The 24,434-nt window shown below is 37.9% G+C and overlaps 4 protein-coding genes across 6 annotated transcripts; 2 read left to right on the top strand and 2 right to left on the bottom strand.

Annotated features, from left to right (window-relative positions):
* The first annotated feature begins 573 nt into the window (after positions 1-573).
* LOC113764194 (bifunctional phosphatase IMPL2, chloroplastic) lies at positions 574-4,822 on the top strand. 2 transcript variants are annotated; one of them, XM_027308283.1, is made up of 10 exons: positions 574-1,127; positions 1,217-1,295; positions 1,670-1,764; positions 1,854-1,903; positions 2,448-2,572; positions 2,721-2,787; positions 3,749-3,838; positions 4,075-4,186; positions 4,285-4,375; positions 4,489-4,822. In XM_027308283.1, the coding sequence occupies exons 1-9, from the start codon at positions 770-772 to the stop codon at positions 4,353-4,355; spliced, it is 1,047 nt and encodes a 348-aa protein (XP_027164084.1). In that variant the 5' UTR covers positions 574-769; the 3' UTR covers positions 4,356-4,375; positions 4,489-4,822. The 2 variants fall into 2 exon arrangements, with proteins under 2 accessions (XP_027164084.1, XP_027164083.1); XM_027308282.1 differs by having other exon boundaries at positions 4,285-4,822.
* A 476-nt stretch (positions 4,823-5,298) lies between these two features.
* On the bottom strand, positions 5,299-9,038 carry LOC113760711 (26S proteasome regulatory subunit 10B homolog A). The gene is made up of 10 exons (XM_027303394.1): positions 8,849-9,038; positions 7,662-7,781; positions 7,175-7,311; positions 6,923-7,084; positions 6,720-6,806; positions 6,544-6,630; positions 6,291-6,428; positions 5,971-6,162; positions 5,794-5,892; positions 5,299-5,674 (listed from the first exon to the last, which is right to left on the bottom strand). Exons 1-10 carry the CDS (start codon positions 8,949-8,951, stop codon positions 5,600-5,602), a joined length of 1,200 nt encoding a protein of 399 aa, XP_027159195.1. The 5' UTR covers positions 8,952-9,038; the 3' UTR covers positions 5,299-5,599.
* Positions 9,039-12,864: 3,826 nt separating this feature from the next.
* On the top strand, positions 12,865-15,507 carry LOC113758283 (probable receptor-like protein kinase At4g39110). Its single transcript, XM_027301211.1, has one exon. It carries the CDS (start codon positions 12,865-12,867, stop codon positions 15,505-15,507), a length of 2,643 nt encoding a protein of 880 aa, XP_027157012.1.
* A 558-nt stretch (positions 15,508-16,065) lies between these two features.
* On the bottom strand, positions 16,066-23,226 carry LOC113761736 (SUMO-activating enzyme subunit 2). 2 transcript variants are annotated; one of them, XM_027304846.1, is made up of 11 exons: positions 22,694-23,226; positions 22,473-22,562; positions 21,203-21,286; positions 20,781-20,999; positions 20,240-20,341; positions 19,347-19,739; positions 19,006-19,235; positions 18,357-18,450; positions 18,085-18,267; positions 17,890-17,987; positions 16,066-16,666 (listed from the first exon to the last, which is right to left on the bottom strand). In XM_027304846.1, exons 1-11 carry the CDS (start codon positions 22,724-22,726, stop codon positions 16,312-16,314), a joined length of 1,881 nt encoding a protein of 626 aa, XP_027160647.1. In that variant the 5' UTR covers positions 22,727-23,226; the 3' UTR covers positions 16,066-16,311. The 2 variants fall into 2 exon arrangements, with proteins under 2 accessions (XP_027160647.1, XP_027160646.1); XM_027304845.1 differs by having other exon boundaries at positions 19,347-19,805; positions 22,694-23,225.
* Positions 23,227-24,434: the final 1,208 nt, after the last annotated feature.

Here is a 24,434-nt window from a genome sequence, read left to right on the forward strand (position 1 = left end):
ATGAGTTGAATTTACGGGTCTATCTCACGTCCATGACCCCATTAAGTACATCTTTTTTTTTAAGGGTAAAATACAAAAAAAGTCTCCTGTGATAAATTTAATATACAAAAAAGTTTTTCGTGATTTCAAAATATATAACACAACACCCCGTACTTTGAATTAAATTGTAAAGGTGACGGAATCCGTTAAACTTAACATAAATGACTTATTGGAATTTTAAAAAATATTTTTATACTTAATTTTTAACAAATATACATGTTCTACCTCTTAACCCTCAATTCTCTCTATCTAGAGAATAAAACAAATGATTTTTGAGTTGTTTTTTGCCTAATTATATCAGGGCATTTTGGTCATTTCGTCCATTTCCGTTAAATTTATCGGATTCCGTCACCTTTACAATTTAGTTCAAAGTACGGGGTGTCGTATTGTATATTTTGAAACTACGAGACACTTTTCTGTAGATTAGGTTTATTACACGAGACTTTCTTATTTTTTTACCCCTTTTTTAATAAATAGAAAAGCCCATATCAAGAGGATCCCCTATTGCGTTTCGTCACCCCAATAAATGAATAAATAACTCTGCAAAACGGATCATCGTCGACGTCCACTATTGATACCGGAAAAAAGAAAAAGAAAAAGCAGTAGCAGCAGCAGCAAACCCTCGAAAGTGCTCACCTTCTCCACTCAATAAGCTGCTCTGTTTCTCCTTTTCTTCAAAATCAGCTTTCTCCATACCTTTTTTTCCCGCCTTTTTAAAGCCCTTATTCACATGCAGCTCCAAATGCTTTCCAACCCTCGGTTCCTTGTTAACCCGAATCGGAACTCTTCTCTCCCTTCTTTCTCTTCTCCTTTCCTTTCTCCTTCCAACAATCTCACCAACTTCTCTTCAATTTCTCGTTCGCCTCCCAATCTACTCTCAGCTTCTCTACAATCCAAAGTCCTCACCTCCGCAAGGATGTCTTCCAAGTCTGCACTTTCCGATAATGCTCAATCTGTTGAGTTAGGGCTCGACGATTGTCGGCTCGATCGCTTCGCAGCTGTTGCTAACCAGCTGGCCGACGCCGCCGGCCAAGTTATCCGCCAGTACTTCCGAAAGAGCTTCGAAATCCTCGATAAAGAGGATTTAAGTCAGTAGTATTCTCCTCCTGATCATTCTCTGCAATTTTTTATTTGCAGCGGGCAGTTAAGATTTGAAGGTTTTTTGTGATACTTTTAGGTCCTGTTACAATTGCTGATCAAGCAGCTGAAGAGGCAATGGTCAGGATTATACAAGAGAACTTTCCTTCCCATGCAATGTATGTTCTCTTAGTTTGGTAGGACATTGCCGGTTGATTTATGGTTTTACTTTTTACCCTTGTTCATACTAGAAATTGGACTGGTACTTTGATTATGAGTGGATAAAGTTCCGTATTTAAACTGGATGGAAAACCTGCCTTCCCAAAATAGTCGTGTTTGCTCTCTCGTGAAATAATCATCTCTGGGTTTTTCACGAGTGAATATCCCATTAAAAAAAAAGGGAGGAGGAATTTATCGTATTTGGTGTTCTCAATGTCTTGATTTTAATTAACCAAAATAACCCTTGGCAACCAACTTGGATCTTTGATGGTTGTTGTTCGAGGCCTTGTAAAATGTTATTCCCAAAAATTATGTAATGAAATGCTAATTGCAGTTATGGAGAAGAGAAGGGTTGGAGGTGTAAGGAGAAAGTTGCGGACTATGTTTGGGTATTGGATCCAATTGATGGAACAAAGAGCTTCATCACAGGTACTGCTCCTTTTCCCCCTTTTACTGTTGACTATTGTTTTCAACTAATTCAGTTCACTGAGCATATTATTTTTTTGCTTGCAATACAGGAAAACCATTATTTGGGACTCTTATTGCTCTATTATACCAAGGAAAACCGGTATGAGAGATGAGCTATTAACCTCTGTTAATATCTTGTCCATCAGTAACTTGTTAATATGCCATTACCTCAAAAAATACTTTGGTCAATGGCCATGTATCTCGTCTCTTACAAAGCAAGTACATTCTCGGGGAAATTTTCTGGGTAGAATCCAAGACAAATAGTTGAGCAAGAAATTTCTCATCAGGACACCAGAATATAGTCCTGAAACAACTATCATTTTACATGGGGCGAATGAAGACAGCCAATACATTTGTTTACTCTTTTTAGATAGTGAGCTCTATTATCTTTACACCTGACTTTTGTTACTTGTAGAATGCCCAAATACCTGTACATCTACAATGACCTTAGTTCATTAGGACTTCCTGAGTTATTGACTTTGGATTGTACTGCTGTGTAAATTTGTCTAAATTCTTTCTTCTTCTTTTTTTTTAGTTGAATCACCTAAGATTGTGCCAAGCAGCCATCATGTAAAAGAGAACTGTGAAGGATAATCATGTTAAAATATAACCAACAAAATATAGACGTCTTCTCTTTCTTTCAGGTTCTTGGCATAATTGATCAGCCTATTTTGAGAGAGAGATGGGTTGGATTAAATGGGAGGAAAACTACTTTAAATGGACAAGATATATCTACACGTGGCTGTGCAAAACTCTCACAAGCTTATCTGTAGGTTTTATGCATCCGATCATGCTATTTCTCCACTCTTACCTTGTGTTGCATCCATTGTTCTTTCAAAATTTTTTAATTTGTTCCAGCAAACAAATAGGTATTGACCTGAATTTCTGTCTTTAATATTTCCATTATTCTGTCTTAGGTACACAACCAGCCCACATCTATTCAATGGAGATGCTGAGGTGGCTTTTGCTCGAGTCAGGGATAAGGTTCATCCTCTATGTCCAAGAAACAATCAGATAGATGCGTATAAATTTCTATAAACGTTTAAGAATGTTGCGTAACCTGTCATGGTATCAGTTAAGGGTGGTTGCTGTGCATTGCATACATGCACAAGCACAAAAAAAGACAGATGCATATAAATTTCTATAAATGTTTTGAGAATGTTGCTCTACTGTCATGGTATCAGTTACTGGTGGTTGCTGTGTGTTGTATACATGCACAAGCATACTATATGAAGATGCAGCACATGAAGATGGTTAACGATCCAGCTTATGTTTATCTTTGTTTTTCTTCCATGTGTTCTTGAAGATTTTTTGTTCTTAGAACTGTTGCCTTGCATTGCTTTTAGGCTCTTTTGATGGACATGCTTTATTTCCTTACAAGCATCTTAGAGTTGTGCTTCTGTTGTAGTTGATAGATATCCTCTTTCACTTCCTTTGTAAGGCAGTTTGCCGTATATTGGAAAAACCATTCTTCATGGATCTGCTCTACAGCAATTTCCGATTGAAGAAGCCACAGTATGATTTAGATAATAACAAGCCATTAAGGATCTTAATCTGTTTCAGATTTATTATGGGAGACTATGTACTAATTGATTTGAGGTTAAAGATGCTTGCTTTCAACAGCTAACTTGGAGTATTTGTAGTCCTCTCTCTCTTTTAGAGAAAGTAAAGATCTAGGATCAAGTGATGATTGAGGACTGTACTACAATACTCTTGGGAAAGTTTATCTTGTGACTCCTCTCCAAAGAAAACTGTGTCCATTGCTTTGAGGTGTATATAGACCTAATATGTATATTTTTAATTGCTTGTGCAGTAGTACATTGAGTTCTCCAAGTATTTATAAGTACAAAATTACATTATTTGTTCGCCTTTTATCTTATTTTCATGTCATGCAGAGATTAAACTCTTTATAGTGAAATTTAATGTGAATGCCTTTCTGGAGTAGGTGAAAGTTCCTTTATATGGTTGCGACTGTTATGCCTATGCCCTATTAGCCGCTGGTTTTGTTGATCTCGTGATCGAATCTGGCCTAAAGGTAATTGTACTATTATTTCATGTTTTTCTCTACTGCATGATTTCTTCTATGAACCACCAATGAAGTATGGATGTTTCTATTCTTGTAATTGAATTTAGAATACCTGCTCTGACATTAAGGTGAAACTCTCTCCGCATTTGGTGTAATTGCTATTGGATTTACCGGTGAGATGTTTCGGCATCTTTAAAGATCTCATTCATCTACTAAATTGACAAAGTTAAAACAATTTTTCTCAGCCTTATGATTTTCTTTCACTCATCCCGGTGATAGAGGGTGCCGGTGGAATTCTAACTGATTGGAAAGGACGTGAACTTGACTGGAAGGCATCTGCTGATTCTCATGCAGGAAGTATGATTTGATAGACATCTGATTTATGATTTTTGTTGCAGTATGTGATGTGACCTCGTAATTGTTAAACAAAATTGTCGCATGTTATATACTGGCAGGTTTTAATGTAGTGGCAGCTGGGGACAAGCAGCTACACCTACAAGCTCTGGATGCACTACGATGGCCTTAACTTATGCTGAGCGAAAAGGATAAGTAAGACGTGCAAGGCACGTGGCGTTATACACATTTCAGCAAAATTGTTGGCAATTAACTAAGATGAACTTTTATGTTCGCCCTCGCCTCGCCCTTCCTTTCAGGTTTACTAAGAATAGGGCCCTATTTGCCAAGGGGGGCCGTTTTATTTCTTTAACGTATTTTGTATTATTAGAAGATGGCAAAAGGCTTGGTCATTGCAATGGCTATGGCCTGCAATGGCTATGGCCTGAAGACGGATCATGTAGGGGACCGATCATCTACCGTTCGCGCAGGGTTTCCTTCTGCCAATTGGTTCTCATACTTATTATGCTCAGACGCTGAGCATTAGTAGTAATTGAGCGTGTATCGATCAATGACTCAATATGGCTATGACTTCCAACTGCTTTTGTTCGTCCTCTTGTACCCCGTGCAATTAGTAATAAAAATTGTGAGTTGTGTCAATTTCACTTGCCAAATGGCAATCTTTTTTTAAACCAGTTATCAATGCATGATTGTAGGCAATCTAAACCAATTATCAGCGCGTGATTGTCACCAACTAAGCGAAAAAGATGCGATACTAATGATCACTATTTTCATGGAATCTCATTGATGTTACTCAAATCTATCTATTAGCCAAATGTGGCCAAACTATGACGTGTTATATAGACCCTCAGATTGGGGATTACTCGTAATTTTACCAGAAAAATAAAAAATCATACCCACACATAACATAATGGTGTATGTTTGTTAACCTTGCTTTTTTAACTCTTTACCAGAGCCTATTTACCTAGAATAATACTCGATTTCAATTGCTCAACAATATTCTTCCACCATAGCCAATAAGTTTCCACCTTTTAATCAGAGTGGCCGACCAGCGGCAGGGGACCTCTGGTGGGAAATACCGTTAGTTGGAAAATGGAAAAAAAAAAGAAAAGAAAGAAAAGAACAACAGAGACTGAAATACAAATTTATAGCGTTGGAATCGGAACAAATGACATCTACTCAAATAGATTGGCAGAAAAAGAATTCTTCCAAAATGTTTGAAAGGGCGACATTATGGGTATGCAAATTGGGACAAGCTTCAATTCCACTGACAAATATGCTCCCGCCCATGCTACCATACAAACAAAGCCAAGTTTTGGTAATCATCCACCTGAGAACAGAACAGGCAGTATGATCACAACAGGAATAACCCACCTGAGCGCCAGAGATACACAAAAGTGAACATGCAGTGTGCCCTTAATCTTTTCCAAAATCCGCACTGTAGTGCGCACTTGATTCGAGTTTCTTTGCTTCGTTCAGTTTTCTTACAGCCTGGGAAAAGGAATTACAAAAAATCATCCAAAATGTAAGCAACTATGAACACAATCTCAAACCCGTACCAAGCATTATACAGTAAACAACCTGAGTTCATCAAAGCAAGAGACTTTTACCTTCATGAAATCTTCATGGATGACATAATCACGCTCAGAACGAATTGCTGACATACCAGCTTCTGTGCAAATGTTACGAAGATCAGCCCCATTGAAACCCTGCAAAATAGCAACTGGTTGAAGACTTTGATTGATATTAGGAAAATCAATTGCAGGCAGCATAGAAATCCTTGTTACCTCAGCAAGCTTGACAACAGCCTCATAATCAATTTCACCGTGTTTAGCAATTCCTGCAGCATGGATCTTGAGAATTTCCATCCTTGACTGTTCATTAGGCAATGGTATTTCTATTTTCCTGTCTAGCCGTCCCGGACGAAGAAGAGCCGGGTCCAAAACATCAGGTCTGTTCGTTGCCATAATCATTTTAACCTGCAGAAACAATTTACTTTGAACTACAATCCAGACACCAAAACATACAAAAGAATATGTATTCTGCAAATAAGAACGCATCAATCTTTATATCTAACAAGCATTTAATATCAGCATTCCACAAAAACCTTTCCAAGCTGATCAAAACCATCCAGCTGATTAAGCAACTCCATCAGTGTTCTTTGGATTTCACGGTCAGCACTTGTTCCCTCGCTAAAACGGCGCCCACCAATAGCATCAATCTCATCCATAAATATAATACAGGGCTTCAATGAATAAAGGAAAAAAAAAAAGGAAATGTAAGAACATACTTTTGGCAAAACTAAATATCTATTGAGCAGGATATAACAAGTATAAAATCAAGGAGCTTTAAGGCCTTACTTGGTGATCACGGGCGTATCCAAACATTTCCCTTATCAGTCGTGCACTCTCACCGATGTATTTATCAATAATTGCACTAGAAACAACCTGTTCAATAAATACAAATAATATCAATCAACTATGGACCAGAACATTTTTCCACAGCTAGAAAATGATCAAGTATAGACAAGAAGTACCTTTAGGAAATTGGCGTCTATGTTGCTAGCAATTGCTCTGGCTAATAATGTTTTCCCAGTTCCAGGAGGTCCATAAAGAAGAACACCCTAAATCAAGTGCACTTTAAATTAACATAATCCAGGAGGTCTGCCAGATACCAGCACATATGCGGCCTCATTTAACATGCCGAAGACAACTAAGAATATTTAACACTTACGCTTACCTTAGGAGGTTTAATACCAACTCTAAGAAAGAGTTCAGGATTCATAAGAGGTAATTCTATAGATTCTCTCAACTCTCGAATCTGATCAGAAAGACCACCCACTGCAGAGTAGCTGACATTGCCAGGATCTTCATGAAGCATATTGTATACAACAGGATCAACCTGCCATATACCACAAACCACAGCACATTTCAATTCTTGAAGTACAACCAACAAAACAAAAATTCAATCCCTTAATGTGGTGAAATTTACTTCACGAGGAAGTGCCCGCATTATCGTGAGTGTTGTCATATCAAGTACAACTCTGGTTCCTGCAGTTAGTTTTTCCTTGTCCACTTTATTGCGACAGCCCACTACATACCTTGGGCCACTACTAGCTTTAACAATCACTGCAAAAGTAATATGGCATGAATTAATTCCTCAAACATCATCAAATTCCTTCACAAACCAAAAAAATAAGTAAAAGGCATGTTTAAGTAGGAAATACTCCCACACAAAATTAACTTGGATAGATGAGAAATGATGGTCAAAGTGGCTAGTTAACAAGCAAGTTTTCACTATTAAACCATCGATCATACAGACTCCTAACAGAACCCTAGCACCTTATCCTACATAAGTGTGCCAAAGAATCTCAATCTCTTAGGCTAATGTTCAAGAACAGTAAGCAACAGATAGGCTGACTAATGCTGTTAATATAACAGCAAAAGAAAGTTAATAAGATAGAAGGAAGAGTACTAACAGCGCTCATTGTCCAGCGGTCTAAGCACCTCCCCTATGATCTGTCCAACACTTTGGAGCGACTTCAAATCATCTTCTGTCTTAGCATATTCCTTTTTTGTAGTACGCAAATTCTCCCTCACTGCAAGTACCGATATACAACGTAGTGTCCAGTTTTAAAACACAGTAGGAAAAAAGAATTCAAAGCTAATCAAAAGAATTTTAATTGCCAAATAGCATAGATGTACATATATGCCAGACAAATAGATTCTATATAAACATGGATGAAGCAAAGGGTGTCGACACTTGCACAGAAAAAAAGTACAAGATCATGAGCTGGGAATGATGCAAAACAACCACAAGAAATGGTTCTAAAAGAAATAATTATTCATAAAGCAGCCATTCATATTCAAGATCTGACGACAGTCACTGGAGCAAAAAATCAAATATGTAATCTTACACACAAACTTCATAGAAAGAAACACATTTATAATGAGAAAAAGTGAGAAGCAACTATGAACTATCTGGTCCATAAGAACTATTGATGTGTAAGAACTCAAATATTCAACTGCAACAATATGTGGATAGCTTTCGTGGCTATACAAGAAAGCACACGAAGCAATAGACATTTAAGCCAAGTCGATCACAATACTTGCAGTCACTGAAGATAACGATCAAAATACTAAATAAACAAGAACTTCAAGTAAAACGTTAAGCCCTAATCTTTCTTAATCGGGCAATGGCAAAATTATGAAAATACTCCTACCAAAAAGTAAATATCCATCCCAAACCCAGTTAGCTCTTAAAATAATCTCTTCAATTCCCTCCTAGCTTCATACGAATAAATATCACTTCAAATCCCAACTTCACCCTCTGAGTATCACCGAAAAGTAGTTTGTAACTCTAATCTGATAGTTTTCTAGTTGAAAAGATTACGGCATAGGCAATTAATAAAGACATAATCTATCTTAAAAGGAAACCAATAAATAATATCTCCAAATGTCAGAACAAATGCTAATTTACTAGAAATAAGTATAAATCTAGGTCCAGACCTTCAAAAACAGTCGAGAAGATCCAAATATATTTGCATTCCAGAAATTCGAACCAAAAGCCGAAGTGAGGTGGGTCTAGTGATTAATAACTAAATCCCTTGGAATTGGAATAGAATTATTAAGAACATAAGAGAGGAATAGGGTTTTGAGACGTTACCTGTTCGAACTCGGGATTCTAACTCCTTGTGTTGGAGCAATTTCTTCCGGTACTCGGCGCTGGCCGTCTTGCGGCGGACGGCATCTTCTGTTTCACCTGACATCGGATTATTGTTAGTGTGATCTGGATACTTTACTTCTCTCGACTTGCCGACCAAGCAAGGTTCTGATTTCACACAGAGAAGAAAGAAAATAAAATTTAAGGAGAGAGTCACTTGAACAGTTGGATTTATAGTAGAGCAATTGTCTGTGGAAAAAATGATAGACTTTGGGCCTTGAGGCAGGATGGGCCAACAAGTGCTGCGTTAAATATTTGTAATTCTGCAGCCGCAGTGGATTTCTGATCTGGCCCAACAAGTTTTTTTATTATTTATTATTTTTTCGCTGCCTGCCACAATTTTTCAAATTGATAATAGTCCCTTTTTTTAAACAATTATTAGTAATACTAAAAGTTGCAAGATTTTATGAATTTCTTTGCAAATGCCTGCCACAATTTTTCAAATTAATCAAGTACTAAAAGTTACAAAATCTTTATGGATTTCTTTGTAAATGTTTGTAGGATTAAAAGATGAACCAAATTATTCGATACTTGATTTGAGGCTTGATAAGAGTTCGTTTGAATTTTAATTCTTCAACTAGTCAAAAGTCAAGTTTGAATAGTATTTTATGTACAATAACTCTTAAATTCAATAATAAAAAATTCGTTTGAATTTGATTCAGCAAATAAATAAAGTAAATTTGAACAAAATTTCAAATTCGTTAAAATAATCAAACAAATTTGAACATTATGGTGTTCGACTTGACTAAACTCCTAAAAGCACAAGGCACATTCCCTGATTATGTTTAAAAGTTAGAAATATGAGAGTGGGTGAGCAGTTAAGTCACAAATTTACCCTACAGATAGATGATCATCCGTTTTCTTCCCCGGTGACATATCTTCTTGGAAAGTAAATGTAACTTTAGCTTTGGTACATGGACAGTGTCATAATTTTCAGGCAAAAAAAAAACAAAAAGAATGAATGAACTTTTCTATAACACGTGTTGCATGCGTCATGCATGGTTTTTAAGTATTGCATTCGAAAATGTTTTCAGCCACATCCAAAGTAGAGCTGTGTGTAGGGATGGCAATGGGACAGGGGTGGGGCGGGGGACGGGGGATCCCCCGCCCCCGCCCCCGCCCCATTGTCAAATATCTCCCCCCGTCCCCCTGCCTCTTGCCCCCCACCCCCCGCCCCTTTTCCCCGCGGTCCCCCGTTACCTCAAGTTTCTGCTTTCCGCCACGTCAAACTCAAGACCTCGCTCCTCTTCTTCTTCTTCAAGTTCCCATCTTCAGAAGGATCCCAATTTCAAATTCAGAAATAAACCCCTCCTTGCCAAGTCCGCCCCAAAATCAGCTCCTAATTCCTCCAGGCCTAGATCTAATAAATCTATTGCTAACGAAAATGATGTGCCCAAAAAATCGTCTTCACAAAGTTTTAGAAAGAACCCTTCTTTCCTTTCCCAGTGGCAATCCACTAGAAGGCCCGCTTCAAAAACTTCTTCCCAAAGGTCGAAACTTTCTTTTGATTTGAGGGCAAATCTGAAGAGCCCAGCATCTGGATGTTTTGGAAGATTTGGTGCTGGTAATCAACAACGATTGAAGCAGAAATATCAACAAAGTTGCGGTGAGCCTAGTTTGCATTTCAATGTTGCTGATGATTTGGTAGACGCTAACAATTTTACACCTGTTGGCAAAGTAGCTAGTGGGCCTAGTTTAAATTATGCACTAGTTGTTGATGATGTTGAGAAGTCTGCGGGGGAAGACTCAAACTCTGGTCATGGTTTGTTATTATGTGCAGAGAGGGTGTGAGAAGTATGGAGGTTCGTTTCTTCGTTTGTTCTTTTGTTACTTTTGTGTGTGTGTATATATATATATATATGTATATTTTTTTTGGCGGGGACGGGGCGGGGGAATTCTAAACGGGAGAATAAAATTACCCCCCGCCCCAACCCCCGCCCCGACAGTCCCCCGCGGGGCGGGTGACCGCCCCATTGCCATCCCTAGCTGTGTGCTCCATTGATAAAGCGATACAACGCGTAGCTCGCAGAAAGCGTTAATCAGTGAGACTAACATATATATATATATATATATACTAGAGGTATCTTGGCTGTGCGAGGCACAGCCTTGGCCCCCTTCATAACTTAATTGAACATATAACAGCAAAACTTTTTGGTACATAATAGACAAAAACACGAGAAAAATTGCGTATCAGAATAAATTCCATCTATGAAGTTAGCTCTTCTAAATCAAGGAGACAATAAACATAGCATCTATTAAATCCATAACTGATCTTGAAGTTAATGAAGGCAAGCAATGAAACAGGTGCAGAGTTGAATACAATTGGGAAGGAAAAAATCTGATTTTTCTGTGCAACTTTTAGAAACAATTTATAAAAAAATAGAAAAAGAGACTTTAATTGATTACATAAAGGAGCTGTTTAAATGTAATAGTTGGTTAGCTACTAATCAAACATAATTAATCAATATCCAAGGATTAAAAGTTTTTCATTAATCTATAAAGCTTGATTCTATAGTAAAAAATTAGACAATATATAAAAATAATACAAGTTCTTGTAGTTATGCAAAATGACTTGCAATTGAAATCTTTTGTCTTATCCTGTATGGTACATCTTTTGTCTTGATCCATCAAGATAGAAGTAGGGAGATAAAAAATGGGAGAAAAATCTTAGATTTTTCGAAGGAGAGTTATGTCATGTGTCAAGAAATGGTAGTGCTACATTAAATTCCCATGTCTTCTTATATAATATGTAGACAATTAGAACAGAATGAAAATTGATCCAAGGGTTCTAATGGTGATGAATTAGACAGTACACTCACTTAATCAAATAATTAAGGTTAAAAAAATTCATTGGGCTCAGAAGGAGAATAAAGGAGCCAGACTTGCTCGGTTTGGCATGAAGAAAGAGCAGAAAAAAAAAAGATATGCAAGAGGCAAGAAAAACCATGTGCAAGAAAAATATTAGAGTTATACAACTTGTCAAATTATTAGGAAGCCAAGTGGCAACAAGGGAGACAAAGAACTAAACCTCCCTTTTTTTTTATATACAAGGTAGATATATATATATATATATATATATATATATATAATATTGGTCATTGCAGGTAATTTCTTTTAGTAGGCTGAACGATACAATCTTCACAAAACTGTTAAAGAGTGTTTGGATCGGAAATTATTTGAAATATCGGAAATTATTTGAAATATTATTTAGAATAATTACTGTAACATTCTTTGTGATATGATGTATATGAAATAAAAATGTGATTGAAAAGATTAAAAAAAAGTGTTAAAAATTATGTTTGTAATGCAAGTAAATAATGAATTTTTGTGCAAGACATGAAAAGAGCTTGGATGTGGGAAAAAAGTTAAATTGAAGTTAAGCAAAAAGAAAACACTTACAACCAAAATGAAATGCAGTACATGGAGTTCTGTATTGTTTAAATATGCTGGCCCTTAGTTGTAAGTTGTAGTTGAAAACATGGAAATTTGTCAAATCATGAATACAGCTTAATTGAAAAGCTCAAAACGAGTCCCCGAGGAAAGGAGAAGAATAGCGCATATGACTGAGTTTTAGTGCAGAACACAATAAATAAAGACAACACAAAAGCAAAAGAAATTACTGCTACTGCTAAGAAAGAAAGGGCGTTTTGAGTTTTGACCGAGGATCTATGGCTGAAGTTACAAGGTTGGTCTAGGCGCCTACATTCATAACAGAAATTCAATTACTGATCTTCCCACCTTACATCCATGGCCGAAAATATTGGCAAACCAAAAATAGAATTCAAGCAATAAAATTGACTCCGACCACTTATCCACACAAAAAGAAAAAAAAAAAGAAGAAATATTGAAAAGAACAATGGCCTTTTTTTTTTCTTTACACAGTAAGTAAACCCCTTTTTTTTCTCTCGTCCTTAGTAATTCCACATCTCGTTTCATCCTCCTAAGGAGGGAGGTTCGAGATGGAAACAATGCCCGGGGGAAAACCCAAATTCCCATGCTTGTTACCTCCATCGCTGCCTTTTTCCTCAACCATGGCTGTCCTCCTGGTACTTTTCTACCTCTTTCTTGCTAACCCTGTTGATGTCTCAGCTCAAGCCACCCCTGGTGCAGCTGCAAAACCTGGTTCCTTCACCCCACAAGACAACTATCTTATAGATTGTGGTGCCTCCTCCAGAAGTACCCTTCCTGATAGAAGGATTTTTTTACCTGATCAAGAAACGGGAAATTTACTGTCCTCCAAGGGACGTGACATCCAAGTCTCCGTGCCGTCGGCTGATAATGTTTCTCTTCCCATCTATCTATCAGCCAGGATATTCGTAGATGAAGCTACATACACGTTTCAAATTGCTAGAGCAGGTTGGCATTGGATCCGTCTTCATTTCTTCCCGCTGGCTAATAATCAATTTAATTTGCAACAGGCAAAGTTCAAGGTCGTTACGGATCAATACGTTCTTGTGTACGATTATCACGTCAATGACACCACGAGTCCTGTTGCCAGAGAGTATCTGGTTAATGTTACCACGGAGCGTTTCGAAATCAAATTTATCCCCGAGAAAGGTTCTGCCGCTTTCATTAATGCCATCGAACTTGTTTCTGCCCCGGACATGTTGATTGGAGATGTTGGCTCAAACTTATTCCCCGTGCAGCAATTCTCTGGGCTATCCCAAATGGCTTACCAGATTATTTATAGGCTCAATGTCGGAGGTCCCCTCATCACTTCACAGAATGATACCCTCGGACGAACATGGTTAAATGATGAACCCTATTTGAAGCCGCCTGCTGCAGGCAAGAGAGTGTCTGTTGCACCCAGTGTAATCACTTATCCCGACGGAGAGTCCCCCTTAATCGCTCCACCTTCAGTTTATGCATCTGCTATGGAAATGTCGTCGGATGCAGGCGTTGCCGCCCCAAATTTTAACGTGAGTTGGAGCCTGGAAATTGATACTTCCTACTCCTACCTTGTTCGCTTGCATTTCTGCGATATAGTGAGCAAATCACCCAATGATCTCTACTTTAACGTGTACATCAATGGGAAGATGGGAATTTCGGGGTTAGATTTGTCAACAGTAGCAAACGGTTTGGCATCGGCTTATTACAAGGACTTCCTTGTGAATGCTTCCATCCTGTCCAATCCGCTCACTGTTCAGATTGGTCCAATGAATCAGGACACTGGATCTAAAAATGCTATTCTTAATGGTCTTGAAGTCTTGAGAATGAATAACTCTGTTGGGAGTCTGGATGGGGAATATGGCGTCGATGGCCAAAAGGACAGTGGCCCAAACCGTGGCACCGTAGCTGCAGTTGGGTTTGCAATGATGTTTGGAGCATTTGTAGGTTTGGGTGCAATGGCAGTCAAGTGGCAAAAGAGGCCTCAAGATTGGCAGAAAAGGAATAGCTTTTCATCCTGGTTGCTTCCGCTTCATGCTGGAGATGCAAGCTTTATGTCCAGCAAGACGTCATTGGGGTCTCGTAAGAGTCAATTCTATTCCTCGACAATGGGATTAGGTCGATATTTCTCCTTTGCGGAACTGCAGGATGCTACCAATAATTGGGATCCTAGTGCAATTATTGGTGTTGGTGGCTTTGGGAATGTCTATCTGGCGGAGATTGACGATGGAACCAAAGTTGCTGTGAAGAGAGGTAACCCACAATCTGAACAGGGTATTCACGAGTTCCAGACAGAAATCCAGATGTTGTCCAAGCTTAGACATCGCCATTTGGTGTCTTTGATCGGATACTGCGATGAGAACTCAGAGATGATATTGGTCTACGAGTACATGTTAAACGGGCCTTTCAGGGACCATTTGTATGGAAAGAACTTACCATCTCTATCTTGGAAGCAGAGGCTTGAGATATGCATTGGTGCTGCTCGTGGGCTTCATTACCTCCATACTGGTGCAGCTACAGGGATCATCCATCGTGATGTCAAAACCACCAACATTTTGCTCGATGATGCTTTTGTTGCTAAGATGGCTGATTTTGGGCTATCAAAAGATGCACCTACAACAGAACAGACTCACGTTAGCACTGCTGTGAAAGGAAGCTTTGGCTACCTTGATCCTGAGTACTTCAGGAAGCAGCAGCTCACGGACAAATCAGATGTGTACTCGTTTGGTGTGGTGTTGTTGGAGGCCTTGTGTGCCCGCCCTGCCATTAACCCGGCATTGCCAAGAGAACAAGTGAACCTGGCAGAATGGGCCATGCAATGGAAGCGAAAGGGCTTGCTAGACAAGATCATTGATCCAACACTTGCTAACCACATTAATCCCGAGTCGATGAAGAAATTTGCTGAAGCTGCAGAGAAATGCTTGGCAGAATATGGTGTGGATAGGCCCACTATGGGCGATGTCCTGTGGAACTTGGAATATGCATTGCAGCTGCAAGAGGCCTCATCGCAAGGAAAAGCTGAGGAAGAAAACAGGGCAGTTGCAGACTCTCCTGCTGTGGTTGCCCCAGCTCCTGCTCCTGCTCCAGCTCCTGCCTCTGATAGCAGACCTATTGCTTCACCCGAGCAAAGTCAAAACCCTGCCCAAGTCCAAGCCATTGATGAGCACTCAGGAACGGCAATGTTTGCTCAATTTGCTGCTCTCAACGGTCGATAAATGAAAACGAAGATTAAGGTCATTATTCATCGTACAATATATACTAAAGCTAGCTCCCACCTGTAGCTCTGGTGGCTTGACCGTTTATTGTCTATAAAGGATTAATGTAACATATACCCATCCCTTTGTTTTGCAGCTCCTTTACATGTCCAATGACTGCATGGAACATGGGTACACAACTACATGCTAAACCTGTACCCTGATATATCAGGATAAATCGTGCCTGGTTGTTGCTTTGTCTTTTCCTTCTCTGATTTGCTTCAATATTTTTCGACAAATAACCCCACCACTCCTCACTCTCACCTTCTCTCACGACATAGAATCCCAGAGTGAGTGCTGCTTTTGCAGCTTTTCATTCAATCTAACGTCAGAAACAAGACATTAGACTTGAAATGTATCTTCACACTCCATTTTATTTGATCTTTTCTTGAGGAAAACTTAATTACTACCGTTACATCTGTATCATACATTAGAAGCACAAATCAATACCGTGAACATAAGAAAAATAATATATAGACCGTAAGCAGGACCACCGACAATTTTCTTTAGAGGCTGAACTGAAGACAATTACTCTGGTATCTGTAACATTCAGAAAAAAGCCCAATAGGTTAAGTTAGAATTTGGATGTCTCGATGCTTAAGATTACAGAGTCAAGTGCACAGTATTGCGCAGCTCAGGTCAAAATTTGACGTTCTAAAACTAACAATGGAAGTTCTAGAGTTACAGCACCAAATGAATTACAGTTCACTATATGGTACTATCAAGTAATGCAAAAACATGCCACTGGAACAAGTTGCGAGATGACTATTGCCCCCTCTTTTTCTTCCTTTCCCCGTTTCCATCAAGCACAACAACAGCCTCACTATCTTCACGATCAATTGCTTTTCTTGGGATTTTAGTCTCATCAATGACACCGGAAAGATCTGAATTGGAAGAATTAGCATTGTCAGGCAACTTTCTTTTCTTCCCAGCAAGACCACTAACTGCTGGAAGTATTTGTAGTTCATCATCTTCTTCAGCCTCCACAGAAACAGTTTCCGACACATTAGATGTACTTGCACCATTTTCTTTTGATGCCTCATCATTCTTCTGAACAAGTGCTTCGGTCAATCCAGATAAAATCATTCCATCAGGTTCCTTTTCCCCATCAAACTCCTCTCTGCAAATATTTAGACATCAATAACATTTCATGAAAAACTTCTCAGCATCAGAACCTAGTAAGAATGAGAGATCCATGCAGGAAATTGTAAAATTGAAGCCCACATTTTGGTATCACGACTCGCTAGAAAAAAAAAATATATAGTTCAATATTGGCATAAACACTGAATCACCAGAAGCAACAAAGATAGACTAAGCTACGAGCCAGTGTGTAAAAGTTTACACACAAATGGAGAAAATGGAAAGAAAAAGCTTAATATCTGATTCTTTCTCAAGGCAGGTAAGCTCACAAATATTAGGCCCCATTAGAATATTTCATCCAATTTTCATGGAACAACAATGATTTGAAATCTACATTCCCTGATCCTAGTCAACCATGAAATGCACAAGCCAAATGAAACTGGACATCTGCATATGACTGACAGTGCAAATGGTACATCCGCTATTTTTATCAGTACATTTACAATTTGCTCTCCACTTGCTAATGTCCCTGTAGTATCAAATTTTTGTACTGACACATCTAGGTCTATGTCCTAGCAGGCACATAATCTAAGGTTAAAAACGCAACATCCAAAGGAGATCTAATTTTTCAAATGCTACATGCCTACTGTTGGTCTTGTACTAACTAGCACCAAAATAGTCTTAATCCTCCTCCACCCCCCAAATGACACAAAAGGATAAAAGAATTTTCCTTTGATAACAGGTGCCACGTCCTGTCTGTGACAGATCGTGCACTGCTTGCACATTTAGACGTAATGTCCCATGTATTCTTCATTTGCATAAGCAAGAACTAAACACAATCATTGTCCAACAAGACCTTCATCTTGCAGTAATTAGTCACCAAAAATTCAAAAATTTTTAGTTTAATTGTCTGCTTCATTCTCTGTACATATTAAGCGAAGTGTTGCTTTCCAGAAACATCATAAAAAGCTTACAGTTTAATGACCAACAATCCCGGACACGCAAAACAGTACAACTAAAATTATTAAACAAGGTAAAGCAATAATTTCAACTAAAAGTTCCAGAAAAATATCAAATTGATATAAATTCATTTTCCGTAAAAAAGAATCAGACACAAGAATATAGATAGCTTCACATAACCAGTATAAGGTTACAAAATAAAGAAATAAGCATATCACCATTTACGTCCATCAAATTCTTCAACCCTGCAGGAAAGCAGTGGGAAAGAACGAATTCAAGACAAACAAAGGAACTGAAACAAACCTGTGCTTGATATTGATTGTGCATGTCAATTCTTGTTGAAGGTCCTCAACCATGATTACTGTACCACCAGTGACAGGTGAAGGGAGTTGAGCTAGCACCTATAAAGTGACACAAGCACCATAAGGAAAAATCAACATACAGGATGAACATTCACAAAGTAATATGACATGTAAAACCAGTAGAAAAATGGGATACCTTCTCAAGGTTTGCTGCATAAGTGGTAGCCATATCTTCCTCAAGACCATCACCAACCTCATAAAGAAGAGCGTGTCCATGCATGATCATTGGCTGACTCATGCCAAGCTTAGCCTTAACAATCTTTTCAACAAAGTCCCTCAACTTTGAGCGACTTGTATTAATCTCGAGCGTCAAAGGTGTCTGGTGCATATTTCTTGCTTTACATCAGAAAGGGTTTTCCAACCAAGTAAAAACAAGTGTCTAAGTTCAGAAAAGGACATTTCACAAACCTCAGAACAAACATAGCATGATTTGTTGGGCTCAAATGGCTCCACTGGCATGAGAAGCATCTTTCTTGAAGGATGTTCAAGACAATATGTCATCCTGCACAAGTGCATGTTATAATTCAAAATTACTAGCTACAACTCAAAAGATAATACTTCAGCAAGAGCAGAAAATAGGAATCATAGGAGGGAGACAATAAAGCCAAAGAAAGATAACAGAAAGAAAGGTATCATAGGCTCTATTACTGGTAGGCTTTAGAAAATTGAGCCATTAAAGCCTGGAATATGCATAATGAGTGATGGGTCATTTTTCTCCCAATTTGACAATATGGAATATGCTTTTTCATAATTTTGAGACGCAAATACTGTCTAAGATATTATACTGTGTCTAGAATTCATAAAACTGCAAGACTAGGCTTTCCCTAGCTCTAGAGAAAGATGAGCAAGGTGCAAGAAGCAACATCAAAGAACCTGGATATTTTGTCAAACTGTTTAACACACTTCTGACTTTTCTTTTTCTTTTTTGGTGGCCACAAGGGGAGCGAAGATGGGTGGGAGAGTTGGGCTGGCATGAATTAGCAACATGAGACACAAGCCTCAAATGCAAATTCAAACAAAAAGAGAGTGAAAAGTAGTGGCAAGGAATTCACTCCACCTGTAATTCCTGACATCATCTTGCAACACTTTAATTGCCTCAATCACAATCAACCCAGCAATAACAGCATTAGTTGTTGCAACTGCATGCACAATATTCCCAGCAATACCTTTTGCTTCGAAAAGGCTATGCAAAGGTATCCCAAAAGAAGACGCACGAATATTTGCAGCAGCAGTAACAATTTCTACAGCCAACTGATCATCCTTATCAAAACTTAAGTTTCCAATCTCCTAAATGGACAGAAAGAGAGGATAATGAGCAAAATACTCAAGCTTGACCAAAAATTACAAAAACAAGAACAAAATTTCCCAAAAACATCATGGCAACGTAATATTTCCAACCTTTCCCCTTTTCAAGAAGAACAGTTTTAATGCCTCAAGAAAGACTCTTGAATTTTCTGCCAGGCTCCATACATCTTGGGGATTTTTCAGACCAATAGTTGTCATTGCAGATACTGACAATGGATCAGTAGACACCGGAACTTTATCTAAATTTCCATTTTGTTGAATCACCTCAGCAAGTGCTACATCCTTGATATATATAGGCCTCGGCTTGTTCCGCTTTTTCCACGTATCTTCATTAGACAAAGCAACTTCAATATTATGACCAAAAACATGATCATAAATTCTCCTCCCATACTCCTCAACATCTTCATCCTTTTTGCGTTCAAACACATCTTCTGCAGGTTCAGATGAACCAGATGCATCACTAGAACGTACATTCAGATCATTTTCCTGATTTTTGTCCCCAAAAAGCTTTGCAAAAAGTAAGTCCTTTGCCCATACAATACAGTGAACAAACTGCAATAACAGAACACTATGTAATCCTGTTGTGAATGCAGAGTAAAAGCAGGCGACAACTAAAAGAACTTGTTAGATTCACCTTTTGCTCCCCCAATGAACCATCCCATTTATTAAACACACCAGAGTTTCTATGAGCAAGAGAGAACAGAAAAAAGTAATCTAAAATCTGTCTTGCATGTAAAGTAATCACATTCCACAGTAAGCAATCAAAACCAGCTAAAATTTAATCAAGTGGTAGATGACAGCATTGTTTAACAGAAAACTTCAACAAAAGTGGAAACCAGCAACTACAGAGCCTCAGATACACAGTTGTTTGCAGACCAGAAACCACTGTAAAAACAAGTCTATACTGAACTGGAGTTTACTAGTGGAATAACAGATACAAAATGAGAAGTAAGGATAAAAGAGACAGGAAGACCGACAAAAATTACCTTTGATGGAGTACTTGTAATAGTACAGACAGGATAAGTCTTAGGAGCTGGTTTAGGCTGGCATTCATAACATTCTGTTCTACCCTTCACATGTACAGTTACCTGAATCAAATCAGATTTGAAAAAAAAATCAGCATAAAGTGCAGAAATGGTACAGACTGGACAAGTTTTAGGAGCTGATTTAGGCTGGCATTCATAACATTCTGTTCTATCCTTACCATGTACATGTACATTTACCTGAATCAAATGAGATTAAAAAAATCAACATATAATGCAGCAGTATAAATGCAGAATGTAGAACGCAGCCAGCCTTTTCTGACAGGGAAAAGGTACAATATTTGTAAGATTAAATGCTAAAAGCAGATAGTCAACATAATTAGGAAAATTTGGAAAAGGAAGTTGCAGAGAAACATTTGAAAGGGATTGTGACCATGCGTGTCTATGTAGATCCGCAAGGGCATTATACCAAAGAGGAAGGGGATAACAATGATCAGAAACATTGGATGAAGATGAGTGCCATCCAAAAAGGATATAACATTACCTGCCCTAGGAACCCAGTAGTCCCACTCTCAACCAACGGAACCCCAGCAGCCAGGCAAAGACGATTCACATGTCGCCTAGCATCCAAATTATCGAGCCCATTCAGAACAACACTGAATCGCTTGAAGAAATCCACATTGAAATCAGGGTCTTTAACGTTTGCATGGTATGGGGTAATGCTAATATTAGGCCTAAACTTTAAAACAGCATCACGAGCAACCTAGGTTGAAATTCAAATATGATTAGGAGCTATACATGGCTATGATAATAAACAGCTAGCATCCATGTGTGTGTGTGTGTGTGTCTGTCTGTCTGTCTCTGTGCTCAGTGTATTTGTGTGCTTGTGAGAGAGAGAGAGACAGATCACATATATATGAGTGTGTGTGTAGACGGAGAGAGAATGAGCTGGTAGTCACCACTCACTTTGGCTTTAGATTGCCCAACATGTGATTGCCGAAATAAGAATTGTCTGTTTAGGTTACTCACTTCAATGGTGTCCATGTCAATCTGCAACTCAATGCATGCCACAGTTAAAGCTTGAGAAGATATTTGACATACATTAAACAGCATTCTAAATTCAACATTCATGATCAGTCCATTAAAGCATAAATTTGACATTTAATCGCAGAAACGCTAAATCAATTCAAAATTAACATGTAATCCAATGAACAACAACTACAGTTTTCTCCACAAGTAAAGCCTGTTAAACTTGATAAGAAGTAACTACAAAATGATGGCTACAATTAGTTTTTGAAAAAAAAAAAAAAGGGACTGGAAATGCATGATACAGCAGTATGAAAAAGTATAGTCAACAGCAGAACAACATAGATATGATCAGGTCTAGAGAACATAAACTTAAACAATTAAATAGTTTCTCAAAAACAATATTTCAACAAAAACACCAATATGGAAGATCATGAGAAACCTAACAGACGCCAATAAACTATTCAAATCATACAAAGAGAGCTAGAATCGAATCAGTATTATTTGAACATTGCCAAAGGCGCAGCACTTACCGGTGGACTGTACTGCCCCAATATAGTTATGACGCAATAAAATTGTTTTCTCCAAATCAAATGTACTTCCAAGTATTCATGTAGCTTAAAAATGACGACACTTAATTGATCGATCAGTTCCGTCTCACAAAATCTATTGACAAAAGACTTTGAAATTCAACCCCTTACGTGCATCCATGCTGCATCACCCATGCAAAGATCAATTTGCAAGTCCCTTCTGAGATCACATTGTGATACTTCGAAATTCACAAAAATGTTGCTTTTGAGGCCCTTGAGCGAGAATAAAAACACCAACTCTTTTTATAAAACTACACATCCTGTTTTCGAAGTGTTACTCCATGCTCAATATAAGTTCTTTTTTTCTAATTTCCAACACTAAACGTGGCGTGGCATACACTCCAGTTTCTCCGTGCTAGCAAACCTTCCAAACGGGTTTGCTCCACAACAACATACTAAAAAGAATATCAAAAATATCCAGTCCCTTTTTCCTTGAACAACCGTTTGGACTCTATATTGCAGTTCTCTAGTCCAAATTTATGAAAATAGCAGAAGTACAGACAAATAAGCAACTAAATAACCACATATAGAAAAAAAAAACCCTAAAAATATGGAAATGGGCTGGAAGAAAAATTTAAAAACAAAAAACTTTCACAATAATAGGGTAGAATTGCACTCACAATATGGATGTCTTGAAATTCAGAAAGAGCAAGAGTTTTGAGAAGCTCACAACCTATTCCACCGGCACCCACCATCAGCACTTTTGAGCCCTAAACCACACCATACAAAAATCTTTATCAAACAGCAAAATCAAGCCTTCACCCAACTGTTTCCTTTTTTTAAAAAAAAAAAAAGAAAAAAAAAACTGCAGAAGACATGCAGTCAACTCACAAATTATTACCTTAATGGCCGATAACTGTTGCTCGGTAGCCATTTCCTCCGAGTGATAATTGCTTCCAATATCTGAGTAGACTTCACATATATGTGCGAAAGCGAGAAAATAAACAGGGGAAAAGGGGAAGGGGGAGTGGTGGGTATAGTTGTCGGGAACCGAAGACGAAGAAGATGGGGGGATTTGGGGGAAAAGTAGTGTGTGGTCGGGGGGGAATCTGGAGGGGTTTTGGCAAAGTGGGTTCGAGGAAAGGGCGCCAAAACAGAAAAGTCTTCGCTCAGTCTCTTCTCGCTCTTCTTGTACTTGTCTTCGCCAAGTAACCACTATAATCCTCTGCTGCTGCAGTAAAGCAGTGAAGTTTTTAGGCTGCTGCGGTCTCTATGAGGAAGCACAGGGTCGGTGATACCGATGAGTCTTTTTAGTTACGGGGAATTCCTGTTTGGCTTGTGACTCATTGACAATAATGTTGTAGGCTGAGCCGACTTCTTTTTTTCCATGTTTCTTGTTTGTGACTATACGGTACATTTACTAGCTATTTCCGAGCATATAAACAACAGCACGCTCATACTTAGCGAGTCGGGGTTTCTGGGAATCTAAATGCTTTCCTGGAATTTGGTTCTCACATCAGAAAGGGATACTCGCACCAGAAGAGAGACTATCTGCAATGTACATACCACGTTACACAACATTGGGAAAATTACATAGACCTTTTTACTCACTTAAATCCACCAACTAAATACATGTATCTGATTCAATCCTTGAATAGCGAAATATTTCGAGTATTCTCTTATTTGATCGGAATAGCTTGGGATAATATGGAGTAACTTGGGAGTATTCTCTTATTTGAATAGCGAAAATTGAGCTCATTGTCAAGTTTAAAATTCGAATTCTGTACTTGATAGTTAGGAATAGGAAGGGATGGAAGGGAAAAAAAAGGTAATTACCTTTTATTTTCCAGTAATTTGGTACTTTTTCATATAACCCTTATAATTTAAAAATCTGTATATAACTCCCTCATGATTTGGTTTAATCTGTTACAACTAATTTTTTTCATTAAAACTAACGGTTAATAATAAAAAGGCAAAGGCAAACTAATAAATTGACAAATTTACCCTTTTGTTACTTCTTTTTTTTCCTCCAAATATAAAAAAAAGGAATTGAAATAGAAAGTAGATAAATAAGAAGTAGAAAATGCCATTAAGGATTTGGTTTAAAATCATCTCTTCTCTTCCAAAAAAATAAGAAAGAGAAAAAAAGAAAAAAAGTAGTGAAAGAATTAATTTGTCAATTTATTAGTTTGATTTTTAATTATTAATATTGATCATTAATTTTAACAAAAAAACTAATAGTGACACCTTAATCCAAACTACGAGGGATTATATCTACTAGTGGGTGTGGCACGCATTATATGTGTATATATTTTAGAAAAAAAGCAAATAATAAAAAAGATATAGAATAAAAAATTAGTTATAGAGATTTTTGGGAGGTGATGTAATATATAAAAGTTTAGTGATAGTTATGTAGTGGTAGTTATGTAGAAATGGGAGGTTTTCCAGATAAGATGTGTATAGATAATGGTAAATATTATAATGGTATTTTTTAATGGGTAATGTTAGCACTTTTTGTTAACACAAAACCCTACTCATGTTTTATTGTATTGTAAAATAAGGTTTTATTATATTATAAGATAAGTTTTTAAACCATAAAGGTGTTATGGTAAAATATCAAATCATAAGGGGGTAGAAAGTAA

This window comes from Coffea eugenioides, chromosome 2 (genome assembly GCF_003713205.1).
Source record: "Coffea eugenioides isolate CCC68of chromosome 2, Ceug_1.0, whole genome shotgun sequence".
In the NCBI taxonomy this organism is placed as follows: domain Eukaryota; kingdom Viridiplantae; phylum Streptophyta; class Magnoliopsida; order Gentianales; family Rubiaceae; genus Coffea; species Coffea eugenioides.

Coding starts and splice junctions, on each gene's coding strand:
- LOC113761736 (XM_027304845.1), bottom strand. CDS start 22,726: ATGGCTACCGAGCAACAGTTATCGGCCATTAAG. Junction 19,806..20,239: donor TTACAAGTACTCCATCAAAG/GTAATTTTTGTC, acceptor CTGTTATTGCAG/TTTGTTCACTGTATTGTATG. Junction 16,667..17,889: donor ACAATCAATATCAAGCACAG/GTTTGTTTCAGT, acceptor AAATATTTGCAG/AGAGGAGTTTGATGGGGAAA.
- LOC113764194 (XM_027308282.1), top strand. CDS start 770: ATGCAGCTCCAAATGCTTTCCAACCCTCGGTTCCTTGTTAACCCGAAT. Junction 1,128..1,216: donor CCTCGATAAAGAGGATTTAA/GTCAGTAGTATT, acceptor TGATACTTTTAG/GTCCTGTTACAATTGCTGAT. Junction 2,788..3,748: donor TTGCTCGAGTCAGGGATAAG/GTTCATCCTCTA, acceptor TTTCTGGAGTAG/GTGAAAGTTCCTTTATATGG.
- LOC113758283 (XM_027301211.1), top strand. CDS start 12,865: ATGGAAACAATGCCCGGGGGAAAACCCAAATTCCCATGCTTGTTACCT.
- LOC113760711 (XM_027303394.1), bottom strand. CDS start 8,951: ATGTCAGGTGAAACAGAAGATGCCGTCCGCCGCAAGACGGCCAGCGCC. Junction 7,312..7,661: donor ACCGCTGGACAATGAGCGCT/GTTAGTACTCTT, acceptor TTACTTTTGCAG/TGATTGTTAAAGCTAGTAGT. Junction 6,163..6,290: donor GTTTTGATCAGCTTGGAAAG/GTTTTTGTGGAA, acceptor TTGTTTCTGCAG/GTTAAAATGATTATGGCAAC.